The 25,438-nt window shown below is 35.8% G+C and overlaps 1 protein-coding gene across 2 annotated transcripts in view; it reads left to right on the forward strand.

The window, feature by feature from the left end:
* Positions 1–25,438, forward strand: part of ITGAV (integrin subunit alpha V) — a 41,764-nt gene that overhangs the window by 12,582 nt on the left and 3,744 nt on the right. For both annotated transcript variants that reach the window (XM_072341940.1, XM_072341941.1), the window contains 23 exons: positions 2,712–2,803; positions 3,277–3,391; positions 4,637–4,698; positions 6,290–6,335; positions 7,651–7,776; positions 9,627–9,671; positions 9,841–9,884; positions 9,967–10,023; positions 10,711–10,763; positions 11,210–11,412; positions 13,717–13,908; positions 14,030–14,075; positions 14,686–14,787; positions 15,312–15,370; positions 15,909–16,063; positions 17,130–17,267; positions 17,834–17,901; positions 18,269–18,416; positions 19,138–19,230; positions 20,272–20,351; positions 22,616–22,696; positions 23,209–23,314; positions 24,189–24,347. In XM_072341940.1, the coding sequence (XP_072198041.1) occupies positions 2,712–2,803; positions 3,277–3,391; positions 4,637–4,698; positions 6,290–6,335; positions 7,651–7,776; positions 9,627–9,671; positions 9,841–9,884; positions 9,967–10,023; positions 10,711–10,763; positions 11,210–11,412; positions 13,717–13,908; positions 14,030–14,075; positions 14,686–14,787; positions 15,312–15,370; positions 15,909–16,063; positions 17,130–17,267; positions 17,834–17,901; positions 18,269–18,416; positions 19,138–19,230; positions 20,272–20,351; positions 22,616–22,696; positions 23,209–23,314; positions 24,189–24,347 (2,270 nt within the window). The remainder of the gene's footprint in view (positions 1–2,711; positions 2,804–3,276; positions 3,392–4,636; positions 4,699–6,289; positions 6,336–7,650; positions 7,777–9,626; positions 9,672–9,840; positions 9,885–9,966; positions 10,024–10,710; positions 10,764–11,209; positions 11,413–13,716; positions 13,909–14,029; positions 14,076–14,685; positions 14,788–15,311; positions 15,371–15,908; positions 16,064–17,129; positions 17,268–17,833; positions 17,902–18,268; positions 18,417–19,137; positions 19,231–20,271; positions 20,352–22,615; positions 22,697–23,208; positions 23,315–24,188; positions 24,348–25,438) is intronic.

Consider the following 25,438-nt stretch of genomic DNA (forward strand, 5'->3'; position numbering starts at 1 on the left):
TTTTTTCTTTAGGCTTTCAGACAATATGCTGATGGGTTCTGGAGTCGTGACACGTGAAAGGTAATTAACCTGGGGTTGTGCCAGATTCTGGCTATATCTCAAAACCTTGTTGCTTACCTTTCAGTTTTATTTTGATAGCAGTTTTCTAATGTTATTTAATGTTGAGCAAAAGTATTGAGCTTCTTCAATATCGTGGAGAAAAATAATGTTGTCCCTGAAAGCCTGAGGAGGAAGAATTGTTTATTGCTGCTGTCCCAGATGTTGACTTTTCCTTGGTGTGGGCAGCGTTGGAGCTTCTGTAGCTCAGGAGTACAATAGGAAAAGGCAGAGAACTGTTGTTCTGTCAGCATGTGCTGGGTGAACAATTGTTTCCCCTCTTTCCAGTGCAATCACTTGAGTCTGTGGACAGCTGGCACCGCTAAGAAATAATCTGCCTTTTTTTATCTCCTCATTCTGTCTCAGCTGATGCATCTAACTGAAATTTGAGGCAAATTATTTCCTTTATGCCTACAATAAAATCAGCTTGCTGATAATGCTCTATGGCTGCTTACCCGCTATGCTGACAAGATCATTCCTTCTACTTATTGTCTAGTGGTTGAAGCTAACATTGATGGTCTCCAGATCCTCCATATGTTCTATAAGAATTAGGATAGAGTTTTGATTTACAGTTTAAAATTGTTATATTACTTTCCATTGTAGTCATAAATAGGTAGTGGTGTATGAATACCCAAGAGCAGAGTAAGACCTAAAACTCCACATGGTGACTGTTCCCAACAAGGTTTATCTTCGTTAAAGCTTACTGCTTTGTTTGACAAGTAAAGCTGAGAGGTGGCTTTGTATTTGAGAGTAGCTGGACAAACAGAGGGTAGAAACCAAATCTCTCTTTAGAATGCATAACCTTGGGTGTGGTGTTAGAATGAGAATAAATTGAGTTTAAACCTATAGTGCTGCCAGAAAGGATTTAGGTCCCAGCCCTGGCCCTGTATCTTTGCCTTCTCTCTGGGAGGTCAGCACTCCCTCCTTCTCCGTGGAGTTAGCAGGGTTGGGCCCTGATCTAACTGTTCGTGGGTGTTTTTTTTCCCCCTATAGGGTTGCTGCTGTTTTTGTGACCATTGGGGAATAGGGCTATGACAAAAGCTGGCAGCATGAATGTATGGATAGCATCACATGGAACTTTCTACTCCTCTGGAGTCCATCTGCATCTGAAACTGTCTCAAACACGCAACTGCATCCTTTAGCAAAACTACTTGTATTTTTTTCATGAGTTAAAGGCAAGCAAAGGGAAATATATAGCAAAAAAGGGACTTTCTGTGTGTCTTCAAGACATTCCCTATTTGAAATTAATTTGTGCAGTCTTTATTTAGGTGTTATTTTTTTTCTGTGAGGAGGTGGCATGCTGACCTTCAAACTATGTTTCTTCCTCAGCGTTGTGTGACACTATGCAGTGTACATGAATTTATGCAGATATGGTTAATCATCCGGTCCTCCCTGTCTAAAACACCTATTCAGTAAGAAAGTGAAGAAGTGTATGACAGAAGGAAGCGTTTTCTCTTTTTTTCCTTCGTTTTCTCTTTAACTTTGAAATTAGGAGAAAAAGATCAAAACAGATCACAATAGTTCTCTGTGATGTTGTGAGCTTGGCCTTCTGCATAGTTCTTTTACTAGAGAAAAGTCAGAGTAGTCCAGGTCTTTGCTTGTTTTGGCTGATCGAAGATAAGAGCTGCTTTTACTGTACTTTTCATGGGATTTTCCTAATGGAAGTGACACAGCCTCTCGAGACAAAGCATGCCTTTGGAGATGTCTGACTTGAAAGGAAGTTGTGATTCACGTGGTCACAGGTCTTGAGCGCTAGAACTACTGACTCATAACAAGGTTGGGTTTGGGGTTTCCCTCCAGTCTGTGGAGGTGATGTAGGGCTGCTGAACTCTTGGACTCGTTGGTTTTAGGCACTGCAAACCAGCAATTTAAGCAACATTTAATAAAATAATCATAATTCAGAGTGTTACATTCATTTTCTCACGAGGCTGGTCAAGTTTCTACTTCTCCATTAAAAGCGTGTGAGAAATATGAAATGTTTTGAGGAATTTTCATTCTCAGAACAGCATAAAATACCACTCATTATGTTGCGTTTACCAGACTTCATCACCTAACAGGGCAAACTGAAATTATTCCTCTGTATGAGTAAGTTCTTAGCCTTTTTTTATTACTGTCTGCTCTCAAAACTTGTAAGCATGCTGATTGCTGTGATTGGCATGGTGCATTCACAGAATAGAGATGTTAATGCTCACTAGAATAGTAGATGAATTTCTGTCTTGACTCCAGGCAATGGCAAAATTTGCCTAACTTGATCAGGGTAATTATTCTTCTAGAAGCACTTTCTTAACTTAGCTTTGGCACTGATTCTTGACCAGTGCTGTAATCTGACTCAAAAATGAAATATCTGAAGTATGAGATATTTACTGTGTTCCTGTCAAAGATGCTGTAAACGTTGTGTGCTTATTACACTAAAAATAGATGAATTTTGCCTGGAATGTAAAAATAAATATCATTAAATCACTTTTAAAGCTTATTTCACTGTAAGGGTGACGTCTTCCAGTGTTACTGCTTTCTGCTTTTCTCTGGGTGTGGCCTCACAATTGACTCGGGTTGCTTTTAGTTTTTATTGTAACAGTTTATCATGAAATCATGCTTCTTTCTCATTTTCTTTGCAGGCAACAGAGATTTTGCTCCTGATGATCCATTGGAATTTAAGTCTCATCAGTGGTTTGGAGCGTCTGTGAGATCCAAAAATGATAAAATTCTGGTAAGGTGGTGTTGCTTTTCAGATGCTTCAGTACTGCTGGATTGTAGTAGAAAAGATATAGAAAGATCTGGATAATTCTGAATCAGCTAATCGGCTTGGTTTGTCTTTTCCACAATTAGCTTTTTATGAATTTTAAAGTGGTCATAAACTAAGGTTGTGGCAATTGCGTCTGGCTTTGAGAAATGTACTAGAATTCGTTTTCTGAAGTTAAAATATGTTTTAAATTCTTAGCCTATTGCAAATACTCCTTTAAGAAAATATTTCTAAACATTTTGCTGTAGGTCAGCTATTTCTAATAATAGGAATATTTCCACCCAGATGAAATCTCTGGCAACCCATGGTGCATCTGTCACAACTTCCTCAGTTTCTCATCTGTAGAAAGCTGTAATTCTGTGGTATTAGTCCTCCTAGTCCACACCTCCCAGTGTTTCCAGGAGGAGTTCATTTTATCACTGTAGTATCTTCTTCCTTAGGCTTGTGCCCCATTGTATCACTGGAGAACTGAAACAAAACAAGAGCGAGAGCCTGTGGGGACTTGTTACCTGCTTGATGGATCTAAATCTGTGGAATATGCACCCTGCAGGTCTAGTAAGTGTAGAGCAATTTGTTGCATCTGCGTTAGAAATTGTTCCTCTTACATTCTTTGTAAATCTGAAGCAAGAGCTTTTAGAATTATTTCCCCATTTCATGTCCACCATTATAGCAGTTTAAAACAAATTAATCTAGATCCAGACACCTGTATTCTCCTCCAACTGATGTTCAGAGTCCAGACAATTTTCTCTACTGCAGGCCAGCGGGAAATCTTTGATCCAAATATAATTCGAACTTGAAGATGTCAGACTTTTTATTGTCCACTTCAGTTGTAATGGCTCTTGTACTGAAAAGAAGTCCTTCTTTAGCCCTCTCTTGAGATGTGAGTGTTGCTCTGTAGCCAGTGCAGTAAGCAGAAGTATTAATATTTGAGTTTATGCTTTTCATAGCTGTCTGAATAGCATAACATTGGAATGACACATCTGGCACTTGAAGACCAACTCGAGACATCTCTGAAGGTTAATTATTTGTGTATCACAAAGAAAAAGCTCATTTGCACAACACTGTGCAGAGGAAGCTTCTGATTTCCATGAACGCATATAGACTTGATGATGTATTTTTAATTACATTTGTTGTTCAGTTCTGAGCCTTACCCTCCAAATGCTTTGAACCCATACCATGTAGTTGAATTGGTATACAGTTTCAAAGCTTATAAGCCCTTTTTCCTGTATTTTTTGAATACGCAGGCTGAACACTTGCATAAAGTTTTGTTGCAGTTTTAATTTTTTTCCATGTTATTGGTGAGCAGCAGGATAGAAATCCATTGTGGTCCAACAGAAAAAGAAGTTAAATAAGAATGTATTGAAGTGAGTTAGTCACACTTCTAGGTACATGTCTCCCCGTGTTTCTGTTCTGGAGCCATATGGTCATAAGATTAAGCTAGCTGTAGATGAGTCTCAGTATGTGGGGATTTTTTCAGCCAGGGATGTGTTTTTTCTTTTAAGACCATACTTCAAATATCCTATGGTTATTTATGTTTCAGATTATTTTTCCTTAAAAGAAGCAAACCTTATTCCATATTTTCCATGATTTGTTGAGTAAAACTAGGACTGTTTCTTCCAAATAATTGAAGATTAACTAAGTTAAATTATGTTAAGCTAATTTAAGCTTAGTTAAATTAAGACTAAACTAAGATTAATTAGCTAGAAAAATAAACCGGAGAGAATACACAAAACAACCTGATTTACTACTCATTATTTTTACTATTAATTTTTCTTTTTTCCTTTTGTGTCTATTCCTTAGCCACCATTGATGCAGATGGGCAAGGATTTTGTCAAGGTGGATTTAGTATTGACTTTACAAAGGTATGTGATTGTTACTTAGTTCCTGTTAGTCAGCAGACGCTTCCAATTTAACAACTGCTGTGGTTAAGTACGCATGCAAGCACAGACATTATGAAACTTCACGTTAACCACCATTCCTGGTCAGGAGGGGGAGAGAAAGAAAACAATGAACTCCTTGTAAACTAAGAACAATCCCTTTAAACAATTCCAGCAGCACTAACATGTTTCTCCCTATGCCTTCCTGTACACTTAACACTTCTAGGAGTCATGTCAGAAATAAACAACCCAATTTTCCAGTTTAAGGCCCTGCTGCAGCTAGTATTCAGGTAAAATGCAGTTATACACAATTTTACTGCAAGGACTAGTGCATGGCTAATGCTACTTGTTGAGAAAAAGTAAATTACTGCTGAAGGGAACTGGTAGACAGTGCTCTTAGAGTGGAGCTTTGTTTGTCTCAGTGACTAGGAGAAATGGGCTTCTTTTTGTTGCCTTTTTTCTTATATTTTTTTCTATGGCGTAATATATCTATATTTTAATTAGCAATAACTTTTCAAGTCCACTCACAATAACACTGTGCATGAATCTCAGAACTAACTATAGCTGTATTTTTATCGTCTTGGTTTTATCAGTCAAGTTGTTTAGTATTACTTGGGCTTTGTAAGACCCATTTGTGATGTGGTGATCTTCTGGGTTTTTCACACCTTACAGCTGCATAGTATCCCTTTGTACTTTGCCTGAGCACACCCTTATTATTCTTCCACAGACTGTAGAAAGAGTAACATTGGCACAGGAGTGTTTCAGTTATTTGGCCTGTACCCTTCAGGACTACTGTGCAGACTCTAGCCATTGTTAAAACAAATGCTGGGCTCCGGTCCACCTCCCTAGCTGAGTTGGCAAGACTGGTATCTCCAAATCTCTGACCTATTTTGTACTGAGTGGTGAATATGGGAGTTTTTTGAGTAAAATGAGAATAAGTGGCTTAGTTATGCAGCGAAGCAAACTGCTCAATTAAGAGAAGTACTTAGGGAGCTAATTCTGGGGTAGCTAACAAGGTTCAAGTTGCATGAAATGGTTTGTGGATTGCAGTTCTCCAAAGGATTATGGAGTAGGGCAATTACATCATAGCTTTTCTGAATTGCCTTTTGCTAACAAGAAGTTGTAGAAAGAGGAGGGGTAGAAGATGAGTCTAGTTTTGTGTAGTGGCCAGAAAATATATTATTGGTTTATAGCAGTCTTTATACTCTCTCCTACGTGTATTTCTGTTCCCTTATGTGCATATGAAGTTTTACTACAGCAAAAAGCTAAGTTATGCTGTTAATTTTAGATGGATGATATAAAGAAGCAAGTAACTGAAGTGACATTGTGGTTTATCTTAGTCTTCTACAGTACATGCATTTTAAATTAGGGTTAATCAGTCACTCCTTCAAAAAATATAAGGGGAGGGGCCAGTCAATCTACTGTTTATTTACACATGGTTTACTTACAGTTTATTTGCATGTGGTTATTTGGTTTCCATGAATACAGGATATGTTCATGCAGTCTTAAGAAATGATTAATTTGAATATTATCCTCCCCCCACTTCCCTTTCTCTTTCCCCCCCCCCCCCCCCAAGGGAGACAGAGTCTTGCTCGGAGGACCTGGCAGTTTTTACTGGCAAGGTAAGATACATTATTGAAGTTATGGAATAGGATGACCTTTTTTATTTTCTCTGTATCTTTTTATTCCTCTGTATCCACCCTCCTGCAACTGCTGTCCAAGTCTTTGTCATTAAGAAAGCTAACAGAAACAGTTTAATGGAATCTTTCTGAATATTTCCTGAGTTATCAAGGCAACAGATTAAAGCTGAAATAATAATTGAGTAGATGAGTTTTGTTTTTTAAATAGCCGTGTGATAACTTCAAATGCTTTTTCATAGGAACATGTCAATAGTGTTCCCAGGAGGAGGAGTTTTCTTTGGTATTTTGCTGCTTCTTTCAAAATTTACATACATATTTTTTTTATCTCACACAAACATCAAGCATGCATTTTCCACGAGTAATGTACTTAACAAAGAACTATCATTATTTTCTCTTGAGGGCAAAGATATAATGTATTTATTTGCAGTAGTCTGTTTGTACTGTGGTACAAGTTGTAACTGTGGTGTTATGTTTCCAGGGAACGCCTCATATTTATTTTGTTAATGTGGGCTTCAGTGAGTACTTGTTTGCAGGATCATGCGGCATTTACCTATAGCCCTCAGTTCAGAAGATGGTTGTTAGAATCAGAACAGAGTTACCTACATCTGTTTCCTTTATTTTAATGTACATAACAGCATTTATTAAAAACTTTCTATGTAATGCCAGGCTATGTGTAGACTAGGCATCATAGGAGGCTTCCTTCTAGATCTGTGTTCAAAAGTCTAAACAAAATGAGATGATTGGCATTCAGCTGTGGACAGAATACAGTATAGATTATGTACCAATATTCACCTTATTGCTTTCTGGTAAAGCTGCTAATTCATCTGTTAAAACTATTTAACCTCTTCTGTTACTACCAAATAAAAATCTCAGCTCTGAATAGGATAGCAATAGCATACTTGAATAAAATGTTTTTTTTTTTTCCTCAGTATTCTGAGTTGCAAGAAGAGGAGTTGTCCATACTCTGTATGCACACCTGGGGGATGTGTATGTGAAGTCAGTGCTGTCCTGGAATAAAATGTTTTGCAATATAGTGTATTTTTTCACTCAAAGAAAGCAACGTGATCAAGTCACCATCTAGTGGCTAGTGGAATGAGAACAGGAAGAAGGCAGTAAAGCACTAGCTTGTTAGTAGCTTGTTTACTGCTATGCTAAGCTCTCCTTTCTAGTGATGCTGTTGGCTGTACTATGATTAGTATTGAGGAAGAACTGTTGCTTCATAAGCAAGTTTCTCATAAATCTGTCTTGTTTCCTGATGGTATGCACTTGTGTTTTAAGTTGTTTTCTTTGTCTTTAGGCCAGCTCATTTCTGATCGAGTGACTGAGATTGTGGCTAAATATGACTCCAAAGTCTACAGTACAAAATATGATGACCAGTTAGCAACCCGACCTGCTAGCGCTGCTTTTGATGACAGCTACTTGGGTATGTAGCTGGAATGGGAAGTAAACCTTGTTGTACTTAAACCAACACAAAACCTCTTTTGCTATTTGTATTCTTTCTATTCCAGTATAGACCATGCTATTAATTTAAAGTTTGGCAGATAGAAAAAGAGTTGAAAATGCTGTCATTCATATATGAAAGAAGCTTGGTTACCTTGCCACTATCTTGACTCAGAAACCAGCAGATGACAAAATGAATGGGTCTATTTCCATATATTTTGGTGCATTCAAACTTAGGCCTAAGATAACCTATCAGGGATGATCGTCACCTGACAAGTTACTCACATAACTGTTTATTTTAGAAAAGCAGTTGTTTCTAAATAACATATCAAAACAAAACTAAAATGGGACAGAATCGTGTGTGGTAAGAAAGCTAAGTGAAAGATGGCCTTCGACAAGTAAAAAAATATATTTTAGCTTTACCTTTGTCTAACTGGATTCAGAAAAATAGTAACGGTGCATGTGGACAGTGTCTAGGAACTGGTTCTAAATTCCCCAGTTACTTTTAGAATGCTCATCTTCATTGAATGTAATTTCTTTCGATAACTATTTAAGGTATGTAGATTAAGATTTCCAAGAATAGGACTAACCATATGGAAAACTGCAGTATCTAGGGTTCGTGCATTTTCTTGCTCATTAAGTTTTAAGCTTGTTTGAGCTTTCAGCTAACTGTTGCTTGTGACTGCATCTGGTATGGGTTTAGTGATGAGCAAGCCCTCACCTTTTTTTGATTCCTTCAAAAAATCTCTATAAATACATTTGTATTTGTGATACATTTGCAGAGAGAAAGGGATTAAAACTGATATTCTTGTTTCTGCATGCAGAAGTGAATATGATTTACATTGTGGTTAGAAAGTAGGAAAGATATTGAAATGGAGAATACTTCATTATGCTTCTAATGAAGATCTGCATGGACGTATGTAGATGGGTGTGTTGTCGCACAATTTCCAGTTGCAAATGGCCAGTTGTTTGTGTAATCTCTAGGTTACCTGTTACAAAATCTCTTAGTTGGAGAGGAGATCAGTATTGGCAAATACACTGTTTTTCTGTGAGTAACATTGCTAGTACTTTGAATCTGAACCGAACCAGCAACTCAGAGTGTGGTAGGTGGAGAATAAGGAATGTGACATTCTAAGAGAAGCTTTGTGTTAATCAGAGTGGTATTTAAAGTCTCTCAAGGTTCTTTCCATTTAAAGTAAAACGGCATAGTCATGTGGCTGAAGTCTTTGGCTAAAGGGCCAAAAGACCCTTGCTTCAAATCCTGTCCTTTATATTGTTACTATTGTAAACTGACCACAGTTTTTATTCTTTCCTACACTAAGTCAGTGCCACAATTGGCACTGTTTTACAAATGAACATTTGACAAGATGTCTAGCAAATATTTGCTGAGCTTCAGAGATACCAAGTAGTATGTTTGTGAAGTCTTTGAGGATTTTAGTTTGAAAACTACTGTTGTGATGACAGATTATACATTGCTGGGTTTTTTGTTGTTGGTTTGTTTGTCAGTTAGTGACAAATCAAACTGAAACATTATTGTTCTGAACCATCTTTAAGTCTGTCTGAAACAGGCTTCTGATCATAAATGACCCGGGATGCTCAGTTTCTTAAATTATCCCAGTGAATTTATCTAGTCACTGTACTTAACAGAAGCTGAAGAATTACGGTCTACTTGTGTAGCTGTTCATTGTCTAATCTACTCTGAGGCAAAAAATTGTTTCATTGTATTTTATCATGAAGCAAGAGGGTTGTGCACCGAGACTTGTGAAGAGTTTAGAGAAGTGAGAGGCTTAAAAAGGTTCCTCAAGTGATTTACTAATTTTGTCTCTTAATCAGGTTATTCTGTGGCTGTTGGAGACTTCAGTGGTGATGGCATAGAAGGTAAGATTCTTCTTTCTGTTAAAGAAAAATATAGCGATACACCGGGCAGAACTTGAAAAAAGTGGTGTAGAACAAATTCTAAAGTGCAAAGGAATGAGCTTCCCCGTTGAAGCGAAGGCATTCTGCTTTGGAACTGAATGTTATATGGGTGTCTTGTTTTGTGTTTCAGACTTTGTGTCAGGAGTCCCAAGAGCAGCAAGAACCCTAGGCATGGTAGGCTATTTTAAACATTTACGTAGCAAATGAGGAGATTATACTTGTTGCTTTGCCATAATGTGTATTTTCTTATATGCAGGTGTCTATCTACAATGGAAAAAACATGTCTTCCATGTACAACTTCACTGGAGAGCAGGTATGCGTGGAAGATGACGAGGAGGCTGTTTTTAATATGAAGTGTTGATAAACTATTTTGAGTACTGGATAATGTAAAACTTGCTGTGTTATTAGCTTCAGTGCCAAAAAACATGTTTATAAAGCCTGTAGGAATCCTAAGTTCTGCCTCTTACTGTTTCATGGTACCGTTCTTGTTGTTTCATGGAATGGGCTCCCAAGGGGAGTGGTGGAGTAACTGTCTCTGGAGTTTTTCAAGGAAAGGGTACATGTGACACTTAGGCACGTGGTTTAATAGGCATGATGGTGACAGGCTGACGGTTGGATTAGATGATCTTAGCCTTTTCTAGACTTAATTGTTCCACGTTTATTAGACACTTAGTGATACTTAGAGCAAATGCTGTGTACTGTGGTAACTGAGAAAGAGTACTGGGTCATGAAAGGCAGAATGGAGAAGGTAACTGCTAAGTTTACCTTCTAACAGAGTCCAAAAGAGAAATAAATAATGAGAAGTGGTGTGGTTTGTTTTTTTGTTTTTTGTTTTTTTGTTTGTTTTTTTTTTGTTTGTTTGTTTGTTTTTTTGTTTTGGTTTTTTTTTTCAGTTTATATCATAATCTCCCTAATATCGCTACTAAAAACCTTTGCACTAACTTTCTTGTGTGTTTATATCATAACAGCTCAGAAATTCATTCGAATTTTGTTTTTCTAGATGGCTGCCTATTTTGGCTATTCAGTGGCTGCCACAGATATCAATGGGGATGAGTAAGTGGGCTCTTTCTCTTCTACCCCTTGCACCCAATGTGTTTCTGGACAGACCAAAAAAGCTTTTCTTTAATAAACAAAAAAGAACAGAAAAATCTACCTACACTATACATTTTTGTCTTGTTAAACTGTATCCATACAGTAGACTTTTTCACTAGACTTAAACGTTTTATCAAATGTAGATTGATTTTTATATTCTCAAAAAAAAACCAAAAACCAAAAAACCAACCATGTGTATTCAAATGCTTTAAATGGATTAAATAGTTTTGTTAGTTGTATGGCTTTCTTTGCCATAAATATTTGCCTTCTGTTGCAATTGAAAAGATAAGAAACTTTCATGTTAACATTGGCTTGAGTGCTGTACTATTCCTGCTAATAGATGCTTGAGACAATAAAACTGGATTTTCATGCCGTTATTAAAATAACCTTATCCTTCTTTGGTCCAGTTACACAGATTTGTTTATTGGAGCCCCCCTTTTTATGGATCGGGGTTCTGATGGTAAACTTCAAGAAGTTGGCCAGGTTTCCATTTGTCTGCAAAGAGCCTCTGGAGGGTTTCAGATCACAAAACTGAACGGCTTTGAGATATTTGCAAGATTTGGCAGTGCTATTGCACCTCTGGGTGACCTAGACCAGGATGGATTTAATGGTAGGATATGATTTTTATTTTTTTTTATCAGAATTTTAAAGTTATAGATTAAATATAGACAACATAAATTTTGATTCTGCAAACATTAAGTATTTTAACCATGAGTGAATGTTGGACGCTAAGGTCTAGACTCCTTTCGATGCTTGTATGCTACTCCCAAGAATGCTAACAGGAGTTACATGTATGCATCGAGCAGAGACTATACCATTTAAACTACAGCATGGATTATTTTAGTTGTTATTCTGGTAGCATAATTCTTTCTTGGTGATAAGTATGGTAGGCAGTTCGGTTAATTATCTTATTCTCCTCTATAATTTGTTAGGACATCCTCAACACAATTGACCTGTTTCCATTGCTTAAAGCCAACCTTTCTCTCCAGAAACATGCAGATGACCAGGAAATTTGTTTCCAAGGGTTGGTTAAAAGTATTTTAATAGAAAAGTTTTTCCTGAGAAAAGTCTAGGTTTAAAAAAATGTATAATAATAATAATAAAAAACTTTAATTGAAAACCCTGCTGAAAATGTTTACTGTGAATTACAGCCAACTATACCAAGAGCTGGGTTTCCTGAGTAAGTATTTGGATGCAAACTTATGCAGCCACAAATGTGGAATCCCAAGCCTTGGGCCAGTAGTTCTTGTAGCTTTCACTTGAGAATGGACAACAAACAAACAGCTCATAGACACAATTTTGGGTCAGAGACTCTCACAAATCGTAGGAGAGCACGTTACACAAATAAATATTCATGTTTTAGCATTTTACTTTCTGCTGGCAATTATTTTCTCAAAGACCGTAATGACATTGGACTCTTATTTTTAATTCCCTGGCAGCTCCAGTTTTTTTAATGAAATCAGTGGCATTTTATCTTAATCTTTACTTTTCTTTTGTTATCTTAGAAACATCTCTTAACTGTTAAATACACTCTGAAACCTTGTAAGAAATGCAGATGAGTGATATCTATAAAGCGATATAATCTATTTCAGTGACTTATCTATGGAATGATAAGTGGGTAATTAACTTAGCCACTAATTAATAAAAGTTTGATTTTTGGGACAACTACGAATATGCTTTTTGCTTTGTGCCAGTTAGGTACCACATGTACGGCTGCTCAAAATACTTTATGCCATTTAATACAATGAAGTTAATACTTAGATTTCTTTTAGTCATTGGTAGTATAAAGAGGTAGTGTCAAGTTGTAACATGGCTGCATCTATTCATGGAAGGCATTAGAAAGGTTACAGCTGAGAGCCAAAAATCTGTTGACTTGATTAGATGATCCAGACAGTGTTTTCATTCCATCGTATTTCAGTCTGAAATACGTATAGGTGAGAAATCGTAGCAAACATCTTCCTTAAGTGTAATTATTAAGGCATTAATAGATCTGTTTTATTTATTTATTGTCCTGTTTAATTTCGGGAGTGCTAATTACAGTATTTTTGATCCCAGTATGGTTCCAGATTGAGATTTTTTTGTGTGAAGTTTGTGAATGTGAGTTTTAAAATACAAAATGGTACATTTGAGTGTTTGTTCCTTTATTAAACGTTTACAAAATCAAGATTAGGTTGGTAAATCATGTAATGACTTGCTTTGTATCTTGTTATGTATTTAAACACTTGCGTGTTAAGCAAGTCTTTGAACCTACTGGGGAAACATGGATGGTAGATCATCAGTACACTTCCAACTTCAACAGCTTCTAGAGGTATTATTTCCTGTAGAGTCTGATTAGAGTCTGATTATTATTTAATACTGTTTATTGTTCACCGTTAAGTGTTCAGTTAATGAGATAATGTAATTGCTGTAACTGAATTTTCTCCATAAAGTACATTGCCAAGCCCTGATCACGGTAGACTGGAATTCAATATTTAACATTTGTTTAGGCTGATTTCAGAATCTTCCGCAGCTCTTAAAATGTCACACCCTTTGGAGGAACATGAGTGTGTTAATGAAATGGACAAACAGTTCCACTCAAGTTTTTGATTTGTTTCCAGCGGTGACTAATTCTGGGTGTTAAACAGACTCAAAACTATCCCGATTCCATACGATCCATCTGTGAGTTAGTGAAGTGCTTAAGTAATTGCAGAACTGTTCCTTTCTCTCTCCACGCCCAAATACAAGGTCGTTATATGTTCTTGCTGAGTTTCTAGGATATCCTAGTGTACAGTTAAAAAAAAAAGAGTATGATTTTTTTTCAACACTTGTTACATTTTGTTTCTGTTGACATAGATGAAAATTAAAACGTGAGTTATTTTAGATCAACATCAGCACAAATATTGAAGATGTTCATGATTGTTCTTCTGGTTTACAGATATTGCTGTAGCTGCACCGTACGGTGGAGAGGACAAGAGAGGACTTGTCTATATCTACAATGGAAGAGCAACTGGTTTGAACGCAGTCCCATCTCAAATTCTGGAAGGGCAGTGGGCTGCTCGTACTATGCCACCCAGCTTTGGGTACTCGCTGAAAGGAGCCACAGATGTGGACAGAAATGGATATCCAGGTCCTTGGCTCTAAATGTCACTTTAGATTAATAGCAGCCCTACCTCTAACAAACAGCCTTTTTAAAAAAAAATGAAACAATTTATAATGTGTGTTATTTTCTCTTTCTTTTTTTTTCTCAGACTTGATTGTTGGAGCTTTTGGTGTTGACACAGCTGTATTGTATAGGTATGTGTTACTCTATGCTTTTACAAAAGTAAATGAAGAAGAAAAGCTCACTGGCATTTGTTAGTTACAAAAGAAAGCAAAATTATTCAAGTATGAAATTCTGCCTTTCTGTCTTAGAGACTTCTGGAGGTAAGAGAGGAGGAAAAGGTTATACTGCTGTTTTTACTGGAGAAATTTGCAATCTGCAGTTTATTATTTAACCTTTTTCAGTATATCTGTTGCTAAGAAAAAAATCTGTTATTGTCTTTAATACTCTCTTATTAACAGTTTTCTGGATTCTGGTACACAGGTTGCTGCTAGCTGTTATGCTGTGCAGTTCCACTATTCTCAACAAGATTAGTTCTTTTGGGGAAGCTTTTGGTGAAGTTACCTTATTTATTTACATTGTAAATAGGAAGAACTTTTCTTTAACACAACTGTTCCTGTCACAACTCTGATGGTAGTAAAAGAATGCAGAGAAGCTTTCTCATTTTCCTAAATCAACTCCAAGATTATATGTTATTCTTGCAGTTTCGTTAATCATTTTTCAAGTGTGTATTTTGCAGTGTAGTGGGAAGGGCATTGTATACCATGGTGCTGAATGATGTTTAAAAGGATGTCTTCATTGTAGGGCCAGACCAGTTATTAGAGTGAATGCTGCCCTGGAAGTTAATCCAACCATTCTAAACCCAGAAAACAAAGCCTGTTCACTGTCGGATGTTAAAGTTTCGTGGTAAGTAGGATATCTCTATTTTCCTTTGAATAGAAGAAACTTTTTTATTTGTATTTTCATAAACCTGAAGTTTTGAAAGGATTCACCTAGTTTAATCAGGCAGTTGAACAAAAATAAATAAATCACAGATTTTTCTCAAAGAACAGGCAATACCAACTAAGAGTCTTTGAAAACAGTGGAGTGAGACAGACTGCCTTCAATAGATTCTATGCTGCCTGCTCATATAAACTGTTCTTGTGGATATTGTGAATTGTATGTGTTGAGTAGATTGAGATCTTTCCAACATGGTAATGGATTAAAGGGTTTATGAAAGAAATGGTCTGTTGTGTTAACTGTTTTTGGTTCAACTGCAGTATCTTGTTTTTATATTATCTGAACCAACTTTGTATTTCTAGTGCTAACTTCCTTACAAACTCGGAGCATCAGTTCCCTTAAGATTTTAGGATGAAGAACCCACCTTGTTTTTCAGTAATAAACACTACGCTACTCAGATAATAACAATTCATTCTTTTCTTCCAAAACAGCTTCAAAGTGAAGTTCTGCTTAAAAGCAGATGGCAAAGGAAAGCTCCCTAATTCACTCAGTAAGTTTTATTATGTGTTTTTGTTCTGTCTTTTTTTATCCTGCTTGCAGACACAAATACTAGTCATAACTCTTTTTCATTATAACTTAATTTTGCCAGTTGAGTATCTTTATAGATCTATGAGATCTTCATTAGGGTTTAGTGTTGTTTTTTCTTCTTCATTTATTTTCTTTAACTTGTGTCAGTTAAGATCAGTGTGGTTATTAGAACGATTGGGACTTGAAGCATGTGTGTCACCATTTTGTGGGTTTATCATTGTTCAAACAGTAATATAGTTTCTGTTTTGAAAGAACAGAGCTCTATTTTGGATAATTGTGGCACTTCTTACTTGTTGTACTGACAATGATGTACTAACAGATTTTATACGTAGATAAATCGAAGTTTTACAAGTTCCAAGTATTAAGTATCTATTACTGTATTTATAACATTACATATTATTTAAAAGGTAAAATCAACTTTTAAACTCACTTCTGATGTAAATCTACTTTGTGTTTAATTAGGTAAAGTATTGCTAATCCAATTGATTTGTATTGGACAGATTTCCAAGTGGAGCTGCTGTTGGATAAACTGAAGCAAAAAGGAGCTATAAGGAGAGCTCTCTTTCTCCACAGCAAACAGCCTAGCCACTCCAAGAACATGACTATTACAAAAGGAGGCAAAATGAATTGCGAAGAACTTGATGCTTTCCTGAGGGTGAGCATCTATTTATGTTTTAGGGAAATCAATATTGGGGTCATGTAACGCCTAATGGAGAATTCTAGTACTATTAAACTGGTCTATCTTTCCTGGGTTAATGTTGCTGCCAGCGGATGAAGATGAGTAGTATTTCTATTAAGATCCTGGTCACTAAATGGGCTGGAGATTGCATTATAAATCCATGAATGCACCACTTGGACAAGTCACCTAGTCCCAAAATTAGTCATATTTTACAACTTACTTTAAACTCAATAAGAAGGGGTAGTGTTTCTGCATTGGAGGTAAGAGACATAAATAACAGATTTTCAACCAAAAAGCCCAAATAATCAAATTGGAGGAGACAGAAATAGCTGAGATGCTCCATTTGCTTTTTATCAGTCTATCAATCCCTACAAATGTATACAAGTGTCCACAAATACAATGTCTGACTGAGGAAAAGAAACTAAGGCTGGAAAAACATTATCATATTGTAGTTAACAATTATGATCTGTATGAGATGATGTGAAAGTGAACACAAAAATAGTTGAAAACTGTCGGGGGAAGAGCTTTTAATAGGTTTCTGTCCATAGAAGATAGCTTCTGAAGTAAGGTCCTGTAATGAACTCGACAATGATTTGAAATGAATTGTGTGAAAGCCAGTACATCCATTGTAATTTAATGTTTTCAGCAAGTCTGAAAATGAGTATCTATGAGAGATGTTAGAAGCATTCAGAATTTATTATTATAGTAAGGAGTTGTTCAGACTCGAAGGCTTCTTGATACTTAAGTTCTATGACTTAATCCTTCTGTATTCACTTACTTTACATTTGTAAATCATACTTTATAAAACCAAAATTGTGTTTAGTGGAAGTTGACAATGCACTCTCTTTGAGAAGAGGCTTTTTTGTTTGAAAAGAGCTCAGATAATTGAATGCTCTTTTGGCCTCCAAGTTCCTACTACCATTTGATTAATTAATAAAAACACAGCTCAGTGTTGCTGTAGGGTTGGCTGTTAACTAGAGAAATTTAGGTTTTATTTATGTGTTCTAATTGTAATTATTTTTTTGTTTGTTTGTTTCCTTAGGATGAATCTGAATTTAGAGACAAATTAACTCCCATTACAATTTTTATGGAATATCGTCTTGATTACAAAACAGCTGCAGATGCAACAGGGTTGCATCCTATCCTCAACCAGTTCACTCCTGCTAATATGAGCAGACAGGTATATTTCTTAGAAAATCTGATGACAGAACATAGAACATATTTTAAGCTTTCAACACATATGTTCATCTAATCACTTCTGAAAAGCTGCAATACAAATACATGTATCTAGGCCTTAGCCTTTGAGTTATGGAACTCTGGATTGGACCTGAATGCTTTTTTTTATGCGACTTTTATTCTGTCTCTCTGTGACATATTCACATAATTATGTATTTCACTAGTACTGGACTACTTTTTAATTGTACAGTGTAACATTTTTCTGGAGAAAAGAAGGTATTAGTACTGAAGATGTTATTCTTGAACAATTGGAGTGTCTCTACAGATTTCATAACGGTTTCTCTGTTACTGCTCTGTTGTATACAGTTGCCTGTTTACAATTTAGAGCAGAAAGTTTTAACTTGCTAGCAAAAAAACCCTTAAAGTAAGGCAAGAGGATCAAGGCCATGTAGGCATTAGTCCCAGAGCTGAAAAGTGTGGCAGGTACTTTGATTCACTGATGCAACAGTGTTATAGGAAATGCAGAAATGTAGAAATCATGATATTGGTATGCTTTTGATTTTTGCATAGGCACACATTCTTCTGGATTGTGGCGAGGATAATATCTGCAAACCAAAGCTGGAGGTTTCAGTGAGGAGGTAATTATATGACAAAAATGTCTTAAGAAATGGTAACATCCCTACTTGAATTCAAGAGCTTTGTAATACTTTTTGTTAACTTTTGGTTAGTAACATGAAAATACTAAAAATAGATTTCTTTTCTTAAGAAAGATATCCTATTTGTATTTGGAACAGACATATTAGTGAGGTGTTAGCTGTGTTCTGTAGTTGAGCTTTCCTTCCATCAGCTTTTGTTATATGTGTGCTTGTACTTCTGTAAAGTAGGCACGTAACGCACATGTGCGCAGGGATTTAGTTGTTAAGAATCATTTGCTCTGTTAAAAAGTAAGTGTTGGGCTTTGTGATTTATTTTTATATTAATTGTTTTACCCTTGTTTTACTTCAGTGATCAGAAGAAGATCTACATTGGTGACGACAACCCCTTAACGCTAATTGTCAGTGCTGAAAATCAAGGGGAAGGAGCTTATGAAGCAGAACTCTTTGTCGTTGTTCCACCTCAAGCAGATTTCATTGGCGTTGTTCGGAATAATGAGGTAAGAGCTGCAAATACTGTTCTTCTTTGAGTACTTGTTGCTATTGAAGCTTGCAGGAGAGAGTTCATCAGTGATACTGTTTAAAGTAAAGCCTTATAGAAAAGCAACAAAGAAATGCAGTAAGATTCTTCCGAGTCCTGTGTGCTTACTTGGTACCTTGGCAAATGTTTCCAGTTTGAGTCTGCTGGTAGTAGCAGGCAAAGCAAGGTCTATGTGATGGGTTCTTGACACACAGATTGTATCTGCTTCAGTCTTTGTATAAATGGTAGTCACTTTAATTTAAATATTTCCAAAATCTGCTTGCTCCTTGAACACCTCTCATTGATTAAGCTAGTGAGTATTCTTTTTATTTTGCCTTTTAATCTGTATTTTCTGCTGTGGGTTTTAATGTTTCCCTGATTGTATAAGTTTATTCACACAGATTTTAAAGAACCTTAAGGAAAAACGGTTTAGATAGTGGAAATCATCAGGTATATCCAAAGTAAAAGTAATGAGTTTATCCTTTGATAACCTTGAAAAGAAGATCTTTCTCACTTCAGTAATATTCATTTCCTTGCCAACTTGAATATTCTGATTTCATTCAATTTATAGTGCTTGATTATGTTATGACTGAGAAATCATGTTAAAATTCATGCAGCATAACTAGCACTCCTCTGGTCATTTAAAGAGATGTCAAGAGGTAAAGAATGATGTTCCTTAATTTTTTTCTGTTTTATTGTAGGCTCTAGCAAGATTGTCATGTGCTTTTAAAACTGAGAATCAAACACGCATGGTGGTTTGTGATCTGGGAAATCCCATGAAAGCGGGAACTAAGGTGAGGTTTGGTCCCACAGGTGTTTGGTAGTTTAGGCAGGAGGGCAGCCAGTGCTTTTTTTAATATCATGTAGTGTCTGAACAGGATGTTTAATGACAGATAGTTGAGATTATATCTAGCTGATATCTGGCTACCCATGTTTGGTTAGTTCAGTGGAAACTGTTTTTCGTGTCATAAGTAAATTCAAGTCTACAAGGGCTGTCTGTGTTTGTGAGTTCTATGTTGCAATAAAGAATGTGTAGCTCAGCGGACAGAGGATTTAATTCATTTTGGTCCCTTATGAGTTTTGTCTTTATATTTATCATATGCTAACTATTTATGTAATTCATAGCTAGCTCGTAATGCGTTTTTCTCTTTGTTATGGAAAATGAATATTGCTTCTGTATTGTTTTGTGAAGTCTGAGATAGTATTTTTTCCAAGCTGAGAACTGTACACTTCAATCAAATGTAGCCAAAACTATGAAAATTCACTAACTACTAGTGATACCTGGCAGATTTTAAAAAACTGACTTAGGAGGTCCTAGTTTTCTGAGGAAATAAAGTGAAAATCAGTTTCAATTATAAACACTTCTACAGTGTTTTTTTCCAAGAGACATTTTGTACAGATGAATAAATGTTATTTCCAAAGTATTCCATGTATACCAGCCTGAACTGCACAGGTACTGAAGCAACTGTTATGCACTGATCTTGTGAACGGTGAGTTTGGAACTGTCAAAACTGTGCCCTGCTCTTCAGATGAGAGCTATTTTTGTAACACTTAAATGGATACTCAGTTTTGTGCAAAAATAGCTGAAGCAAGGTGGGTGAGCATAATGCACTCCACATATATCTGTTTTAAGGGATTGATGTGTTGACAGAGATCTACAGAGACAAGGGTGTGTTTAATGCTGTGATGAACTGGACAAGTTTAATTTGCTGATTCGCTGTGTTCTCCTTATGAGCCCGTGCTCAAGCACTTTCATTATAATATGATAGTATTAAGAAACTTTTGTGTTTTATTCTGCTGAACCACAGTGATTTATTTTTTTTTCTTTTCTAAAGCTATTAGCTGGCTTGCGTTTCAGTGTGCACCAGCAGTCTGAAATGGATACCTCTGTGAAGTTTGACTTGCAAATACGAAGGTATGGAGATCTGTGAATATGCATGTTACTTAGTAGATAATGTGCTGTCTACCCAGGTAATGAACTGATTGATTGTAGTTTCATGATGGGACAGTGCTCTGGTGTTTGCTTGGTAGTATTTTTAAAATGACTCATTCTTCTATGAGTTAAGGTTTTTAAATAACAGGAAAGATACAGTTTTCTATTTGAATGTAGCTTCTTTCCCTTACAACTTTTACACAGGCCAAGGCACGATTTGCCACTTAAATACTGCTGTTTTAATAATAGGACTAAAACTAATTCAAGTCTTTCAAGACCAACTGCATCTTTTGTACTTGCCCTGATCTCCTGATGCTTTTGTAGTGCCATGGTATAATTTTTGTCTTTGGGTTTGTAAACGTGTTTTAAAACTGGAGTTTGAATGTGTAATTGATTCTGATCTAAAGCCACTATTTCACGTTATGCATTTTGAGGATGTCTTTTTGAAGAGGGGTAATGCGTATGAAGGCTTAAGCAGATGCAATGTGCAGTGAAACCATTTTATGTGCTATAGAGTAATCAGTATGAAAGAATAGAAGAATTAATTTGAAGAAGTATTTAGCGCTATTGTTAATCACAGGATATGCACAGCACTTGAATATGTGATATACAAGCATGTATTTGTATCTACTGATAATATTCAGTATTTGGTTATGTGATTAATGGGAATCTTTATACTCAAACAGTTTTCTATTGCTTAACTGACCACACAAATGCATAGAATTAGTTTTTCCCTAGAGTGGAGCAGACCCCTTTTCTTCCTCTCTCACTTAAGTGTTTCATTTTTCATACGCTGTAAATAAATAATTCTCTCATATGTTCATTTTTCAGCTGCAAGACTTAAGTAGCTTTCAGCCTGGAATTCTGTTTTAATGATACAGTGGTTTGCCATACTGATCAAAGTTCGTGGCAGCATTAATCATGTCTTTGATCTCACATTGCTGTCTATTCAATTTTCTCCTTCTTTTCCAGCAGATAGTAAGCTGTGACACTGAAACCTGACTTTTTCTTTGCATAAAGCAATCTTGTTTGGGGCATCTGTCGTCTCCTTTACACTACCAGCTGTCGCTATGTACCTTTCTCTAGCAGAGTAAAAAGTCAGTAAAGAATCTCTGTGTGAGATTGCTCAAGTCATGCTCCTCTTCTGATTGAGAAGAAAGAAGGTTCTTATCACGTTTTCTACCTTTTCTGGAAGCAGTTTCCTTAAATAACCTCTGACTACCACTGACTATCATCCCTCCATACATAGCAATGAGATCTGACCCATTCCCACTCTAACTGTAATGTATTAACTAAGGAACTTTTGGGAAAAGTGGCAGTCTTAATATCATAAAGTTGTAGAACAATGCATGTAACAAGATGTCGTGGAAGAGAAATACCCTCTTATCCTTTATAAAATTTATGTCTTTGAGTACACCTGACTGGATGAATTCCTGTTTTGTTTAGTTTTTTGTTTTTTTTTTTAATATTTAATTGAAATTACAGCAGAAGTACAAAGTAATACTGAGGACTTCAGATCTTTTTAAAGGAAGTATTTTGCTTTCACAGACAGAAGAATAAGAAGTTTCTAAGGAGACCAGGATTATATTCTCAGCCCCACTTTAAGGGGAACTGGAGTGTTCTTTCTACTTGTCTTTCTCTGTTTATAAACTAAGTCCAAAGGAACTCTGTGTTACAATGACTCTGCGTGTTGTAATATGTTGCAATTTATGTAGATCTGAGGTGTGGGAATCAGATGTTGATTACTCTGATCTGCTTTTTCAAATAGCCATGGAGATGGCAGGTGAAAGTAGCCCTAGCATAATTTTCTGCCTTGTGACTAGTTCAAGGGCAAGTCTGCAGGCAAAACAGATGTTTTGAAGGGGACTTTTGGTCCTTATCGGTTGTACAGTTAATGTTATTCAGCAGTTTTGTAGATGCAGCAGCTGAGGAGCAGAGTCAGCACTAGTTTTGTTCCCTCAATTCACTTCTCTTTACAGAGAGAACTCAAGCTGCATGGAAGGCGGATGCACTTAAATAAGAACTTCGTGGACAGTGCTTTTAGTTTAACCTATCTACTGTTCTACAGTGGCTCAGGGATCGTGCTCGGATGTTACATCCAATTACTTGAAGCTTTTTTTTTTTTTTTTTTTTCATTTTTATTTGTCATTTAAATACAAATTTTTACAATATTTTTACAGTATTTTTATATTTTATTTCATTTTTATATTTGTCATTTAACATATTCACTTTAATTTTCTTTGCAGTTCCAATCTGTTCGACAACCTAAGTCCTGTAGCATCCTATCAGGTTGACCTCGCCATTTCAGCAGCTGTTGAAATTAGAGGGTAAGGGTTGATACTATTACTATGTATACAAATATTTTCCCTTCAAGTGAGCATTTTTTGTTAATAATTCTTTCAGGTCTGTGCTATTTTTCATAAAGTCATAAGGAGTTTTTATTCTTAAAGAATGTATCATTGTCCAGCCACAAACCATTCCTAAATTTCAAAGTCTCATTAGATTTGCTGTGGTTACACCATATTCAATATTAAGGATGGTATTAGTATTATCATGACTCCATTAATGTTTTTTGCTTCTACTTACCAAACATACTCTAAAGCTAAAAGCTGTAAAATCCTGTTGCTTAGTTAACTCCAATTCCCAACTTGTCCTGCTAATAGATTTCTATTACTCTCTATTTCCTATCTTAATTTAAGAGTCTTTGGTAGATAAGCAGTACAGTTTATTAACTTAGAGGCTGAAAAAATTGCAGATTGTATATTTTTTGAGATGTTCTAGAGAACTGCTTTTTATGTTTCATAACTGATTATAACTAACTGTTTGCTCCACTGTTTAGCGTGTCATCTCCTGATCACATATTCCTTCCCATTGCAAATTGGCAGCCCAAGGAGAATCCAGAAACAGAAGATGATATAGGGCCTTTAGTTCAGCATATCTATGAGGTAAGCAGTTACTACTAATTTCAATTACATAGTTATCTGATAAGAACAAGAAATAAATTGTAGCTTTCTGCTAAAGTGGATTATCTTATTCTTCTGTAGAAACAAAGACTTCATTATACTGAGTCAATAACTAGTATCTCGAAGAAGGGTTGGAATGCCTGAAGTTACTGTAATGGAAGTGACCAAATATAAGAGAATATATATATATTTAATTACTTCATTGCACATAATTTATTGTTTGTGAGATGTTTCTAGCCCTTTGAAGTCTAGTTAAAATATTTGAAGAGTTGAAGTACTTTGAACTCAGAAAATAACTCATGCTTGCAAATTATGTAGTATTCTCATTAGTTTTTCAGCTGTTCTGACTCATTCTTTTAAGAGTCTTGAACAATTTTAAGTATTTAAAATTTCCTTAAAAGAGTCATCACAGCCTTAATCTAGACTGTTTAATTAATGAAAACTGAGAGAGCTGTGTGAATATGAATAGTTCCAAGTTCTTTAGATAGACTATATCTAGTATAAGTTAAAGAAACATAGGGGCGTATGTTATCTGTGCTCAGAGCATCGTGGCTTTGGTTCATCATGACTCTACAAGAACTTGAATACCTGAAGGCTAAAAAATTAATGCTATAAAGCTTTTCTTGGAAGTCTTTTTTTCCCATAGTATTACAGAAATAATTTCAAGCTTAGAGTTCTGTGGGACTCTACTTCAATTAGCATTTTTAAGTGAAGTTGTTTATGTCATTGCCTTAACTTGCTGGGGGTAGCCAACTTTAAGTCAGTATCATTTGTGGCTGAAATATAAGCTAACCGTTTTATGTGCATTAACAGAAAAGGATTTTTTTACATCTGTTGTTCTTATTTTCATGATCAGCTGAGAAACAACGGCCCGAGTGCTTTCAGCAAGGTGATGATGACTCTGCAGTGGCCATACAAATACAAGAACTATACACTGTTGTATATTGTTCAGTATGACATTGATGGTCCCATGAACTGCACTTCTGATATGGAGATCAATCCATTGAAAATTAAGGTATATGGTACTATGCTTTTTCTTTGAGTGAAGTTAGATATGTTTGTTTATTTGGAAAGATAGTAAGAAAATAGGAATCCCTCAAAGTATTTAACACAATGAGGTGTGCTTTCCTCTATTGTTGAAGAGCAAAACCACAGCATTTGATGGTACCTGTTTATGTACACAGCAGGTGAAATAAAAGGTAGATAACAGATTACCAAACAGAAGTTAAGTTTGTGTCTGACTATTTTTTGCTTTTTTCTTGAAAGCTGTACTATCTGACTTGAAAGTCTAAAGCAATTGAGTTATGTTGAATGCAGCTTTAAAAATATTCCAAGTAATTCAGGGCAATTCATTTAAAATTTCTAGGTTTTATTTATTGATAGAATTGCTTTAATTTTATTACTAGTAGCTCTTGCTTAGCCTCTCCCAAAGATACCACCTTGGTCGATAACTGTGTTTAATAGGGCTTAAGTAAATATTATTTTCTCCAGCAAAACAAGTGGCTTGTAAAGAACAGAACAGAAGAAACTACTTGTTCCTAAGACTGAAGTGACAAAGAAATGTCAGACTAAAAAGCAGTAAATTCAGATTGAAAGTACAGTTGAATCTTTAACTCACTTAGAAGTAGTAGTAGAAATAAGGTTTAGAAGAATTTAAGCCAGTGTATGTATAAAAAGATTTAGGGAAGGTATTCATTGTGTAGAAATACTTGGGTATCCTTAATAATCAGAAGATAATCCTATCAGATTCTTTCTTAGTAGACTATTACCATGGCTCTGCTTTGTCCCATACACATATTTCAATTCTACATTTGGAATTCATAAGAAAATAGGGAAATAATTACTGAAACTTATTGTACACTTTGTAAGTTCTCTGTTGTATGTCTGTGTACACAAGTACAGTGATGTGGTAAATCAATATCACACTAGTGCTGTCCTTTCTGCAATAAGAAATCTTAAATGAGGGAAAATACTTATTAGAACTTAACGAAATGAGGTTTGGACTGCAATATAAGTATTTTTTGTGTTTATTTAGCACTTTAAAATGCTTTGAGTTGAAGAATTAAGTTATTCAAGGCTTTTTGTTAGATCTTAGTAAAAATTTAG

Source organism: Excalfactoria chinensis, chromosome 7 (genome assembly GCF_039878825.1).
Source record: "Excalfactoria chinensis isolate bCotChi1 chromosome 7, bCotChi1.hap2, whole genome shotgun sequence".
NCBI classification, from domain to species: domain Eukaryota; kingdom Metazoa; phylum Chordata; class Aves; order Galliformes; family Phasianidae; genus Excalfactoria; species Excalfactoria chinensis.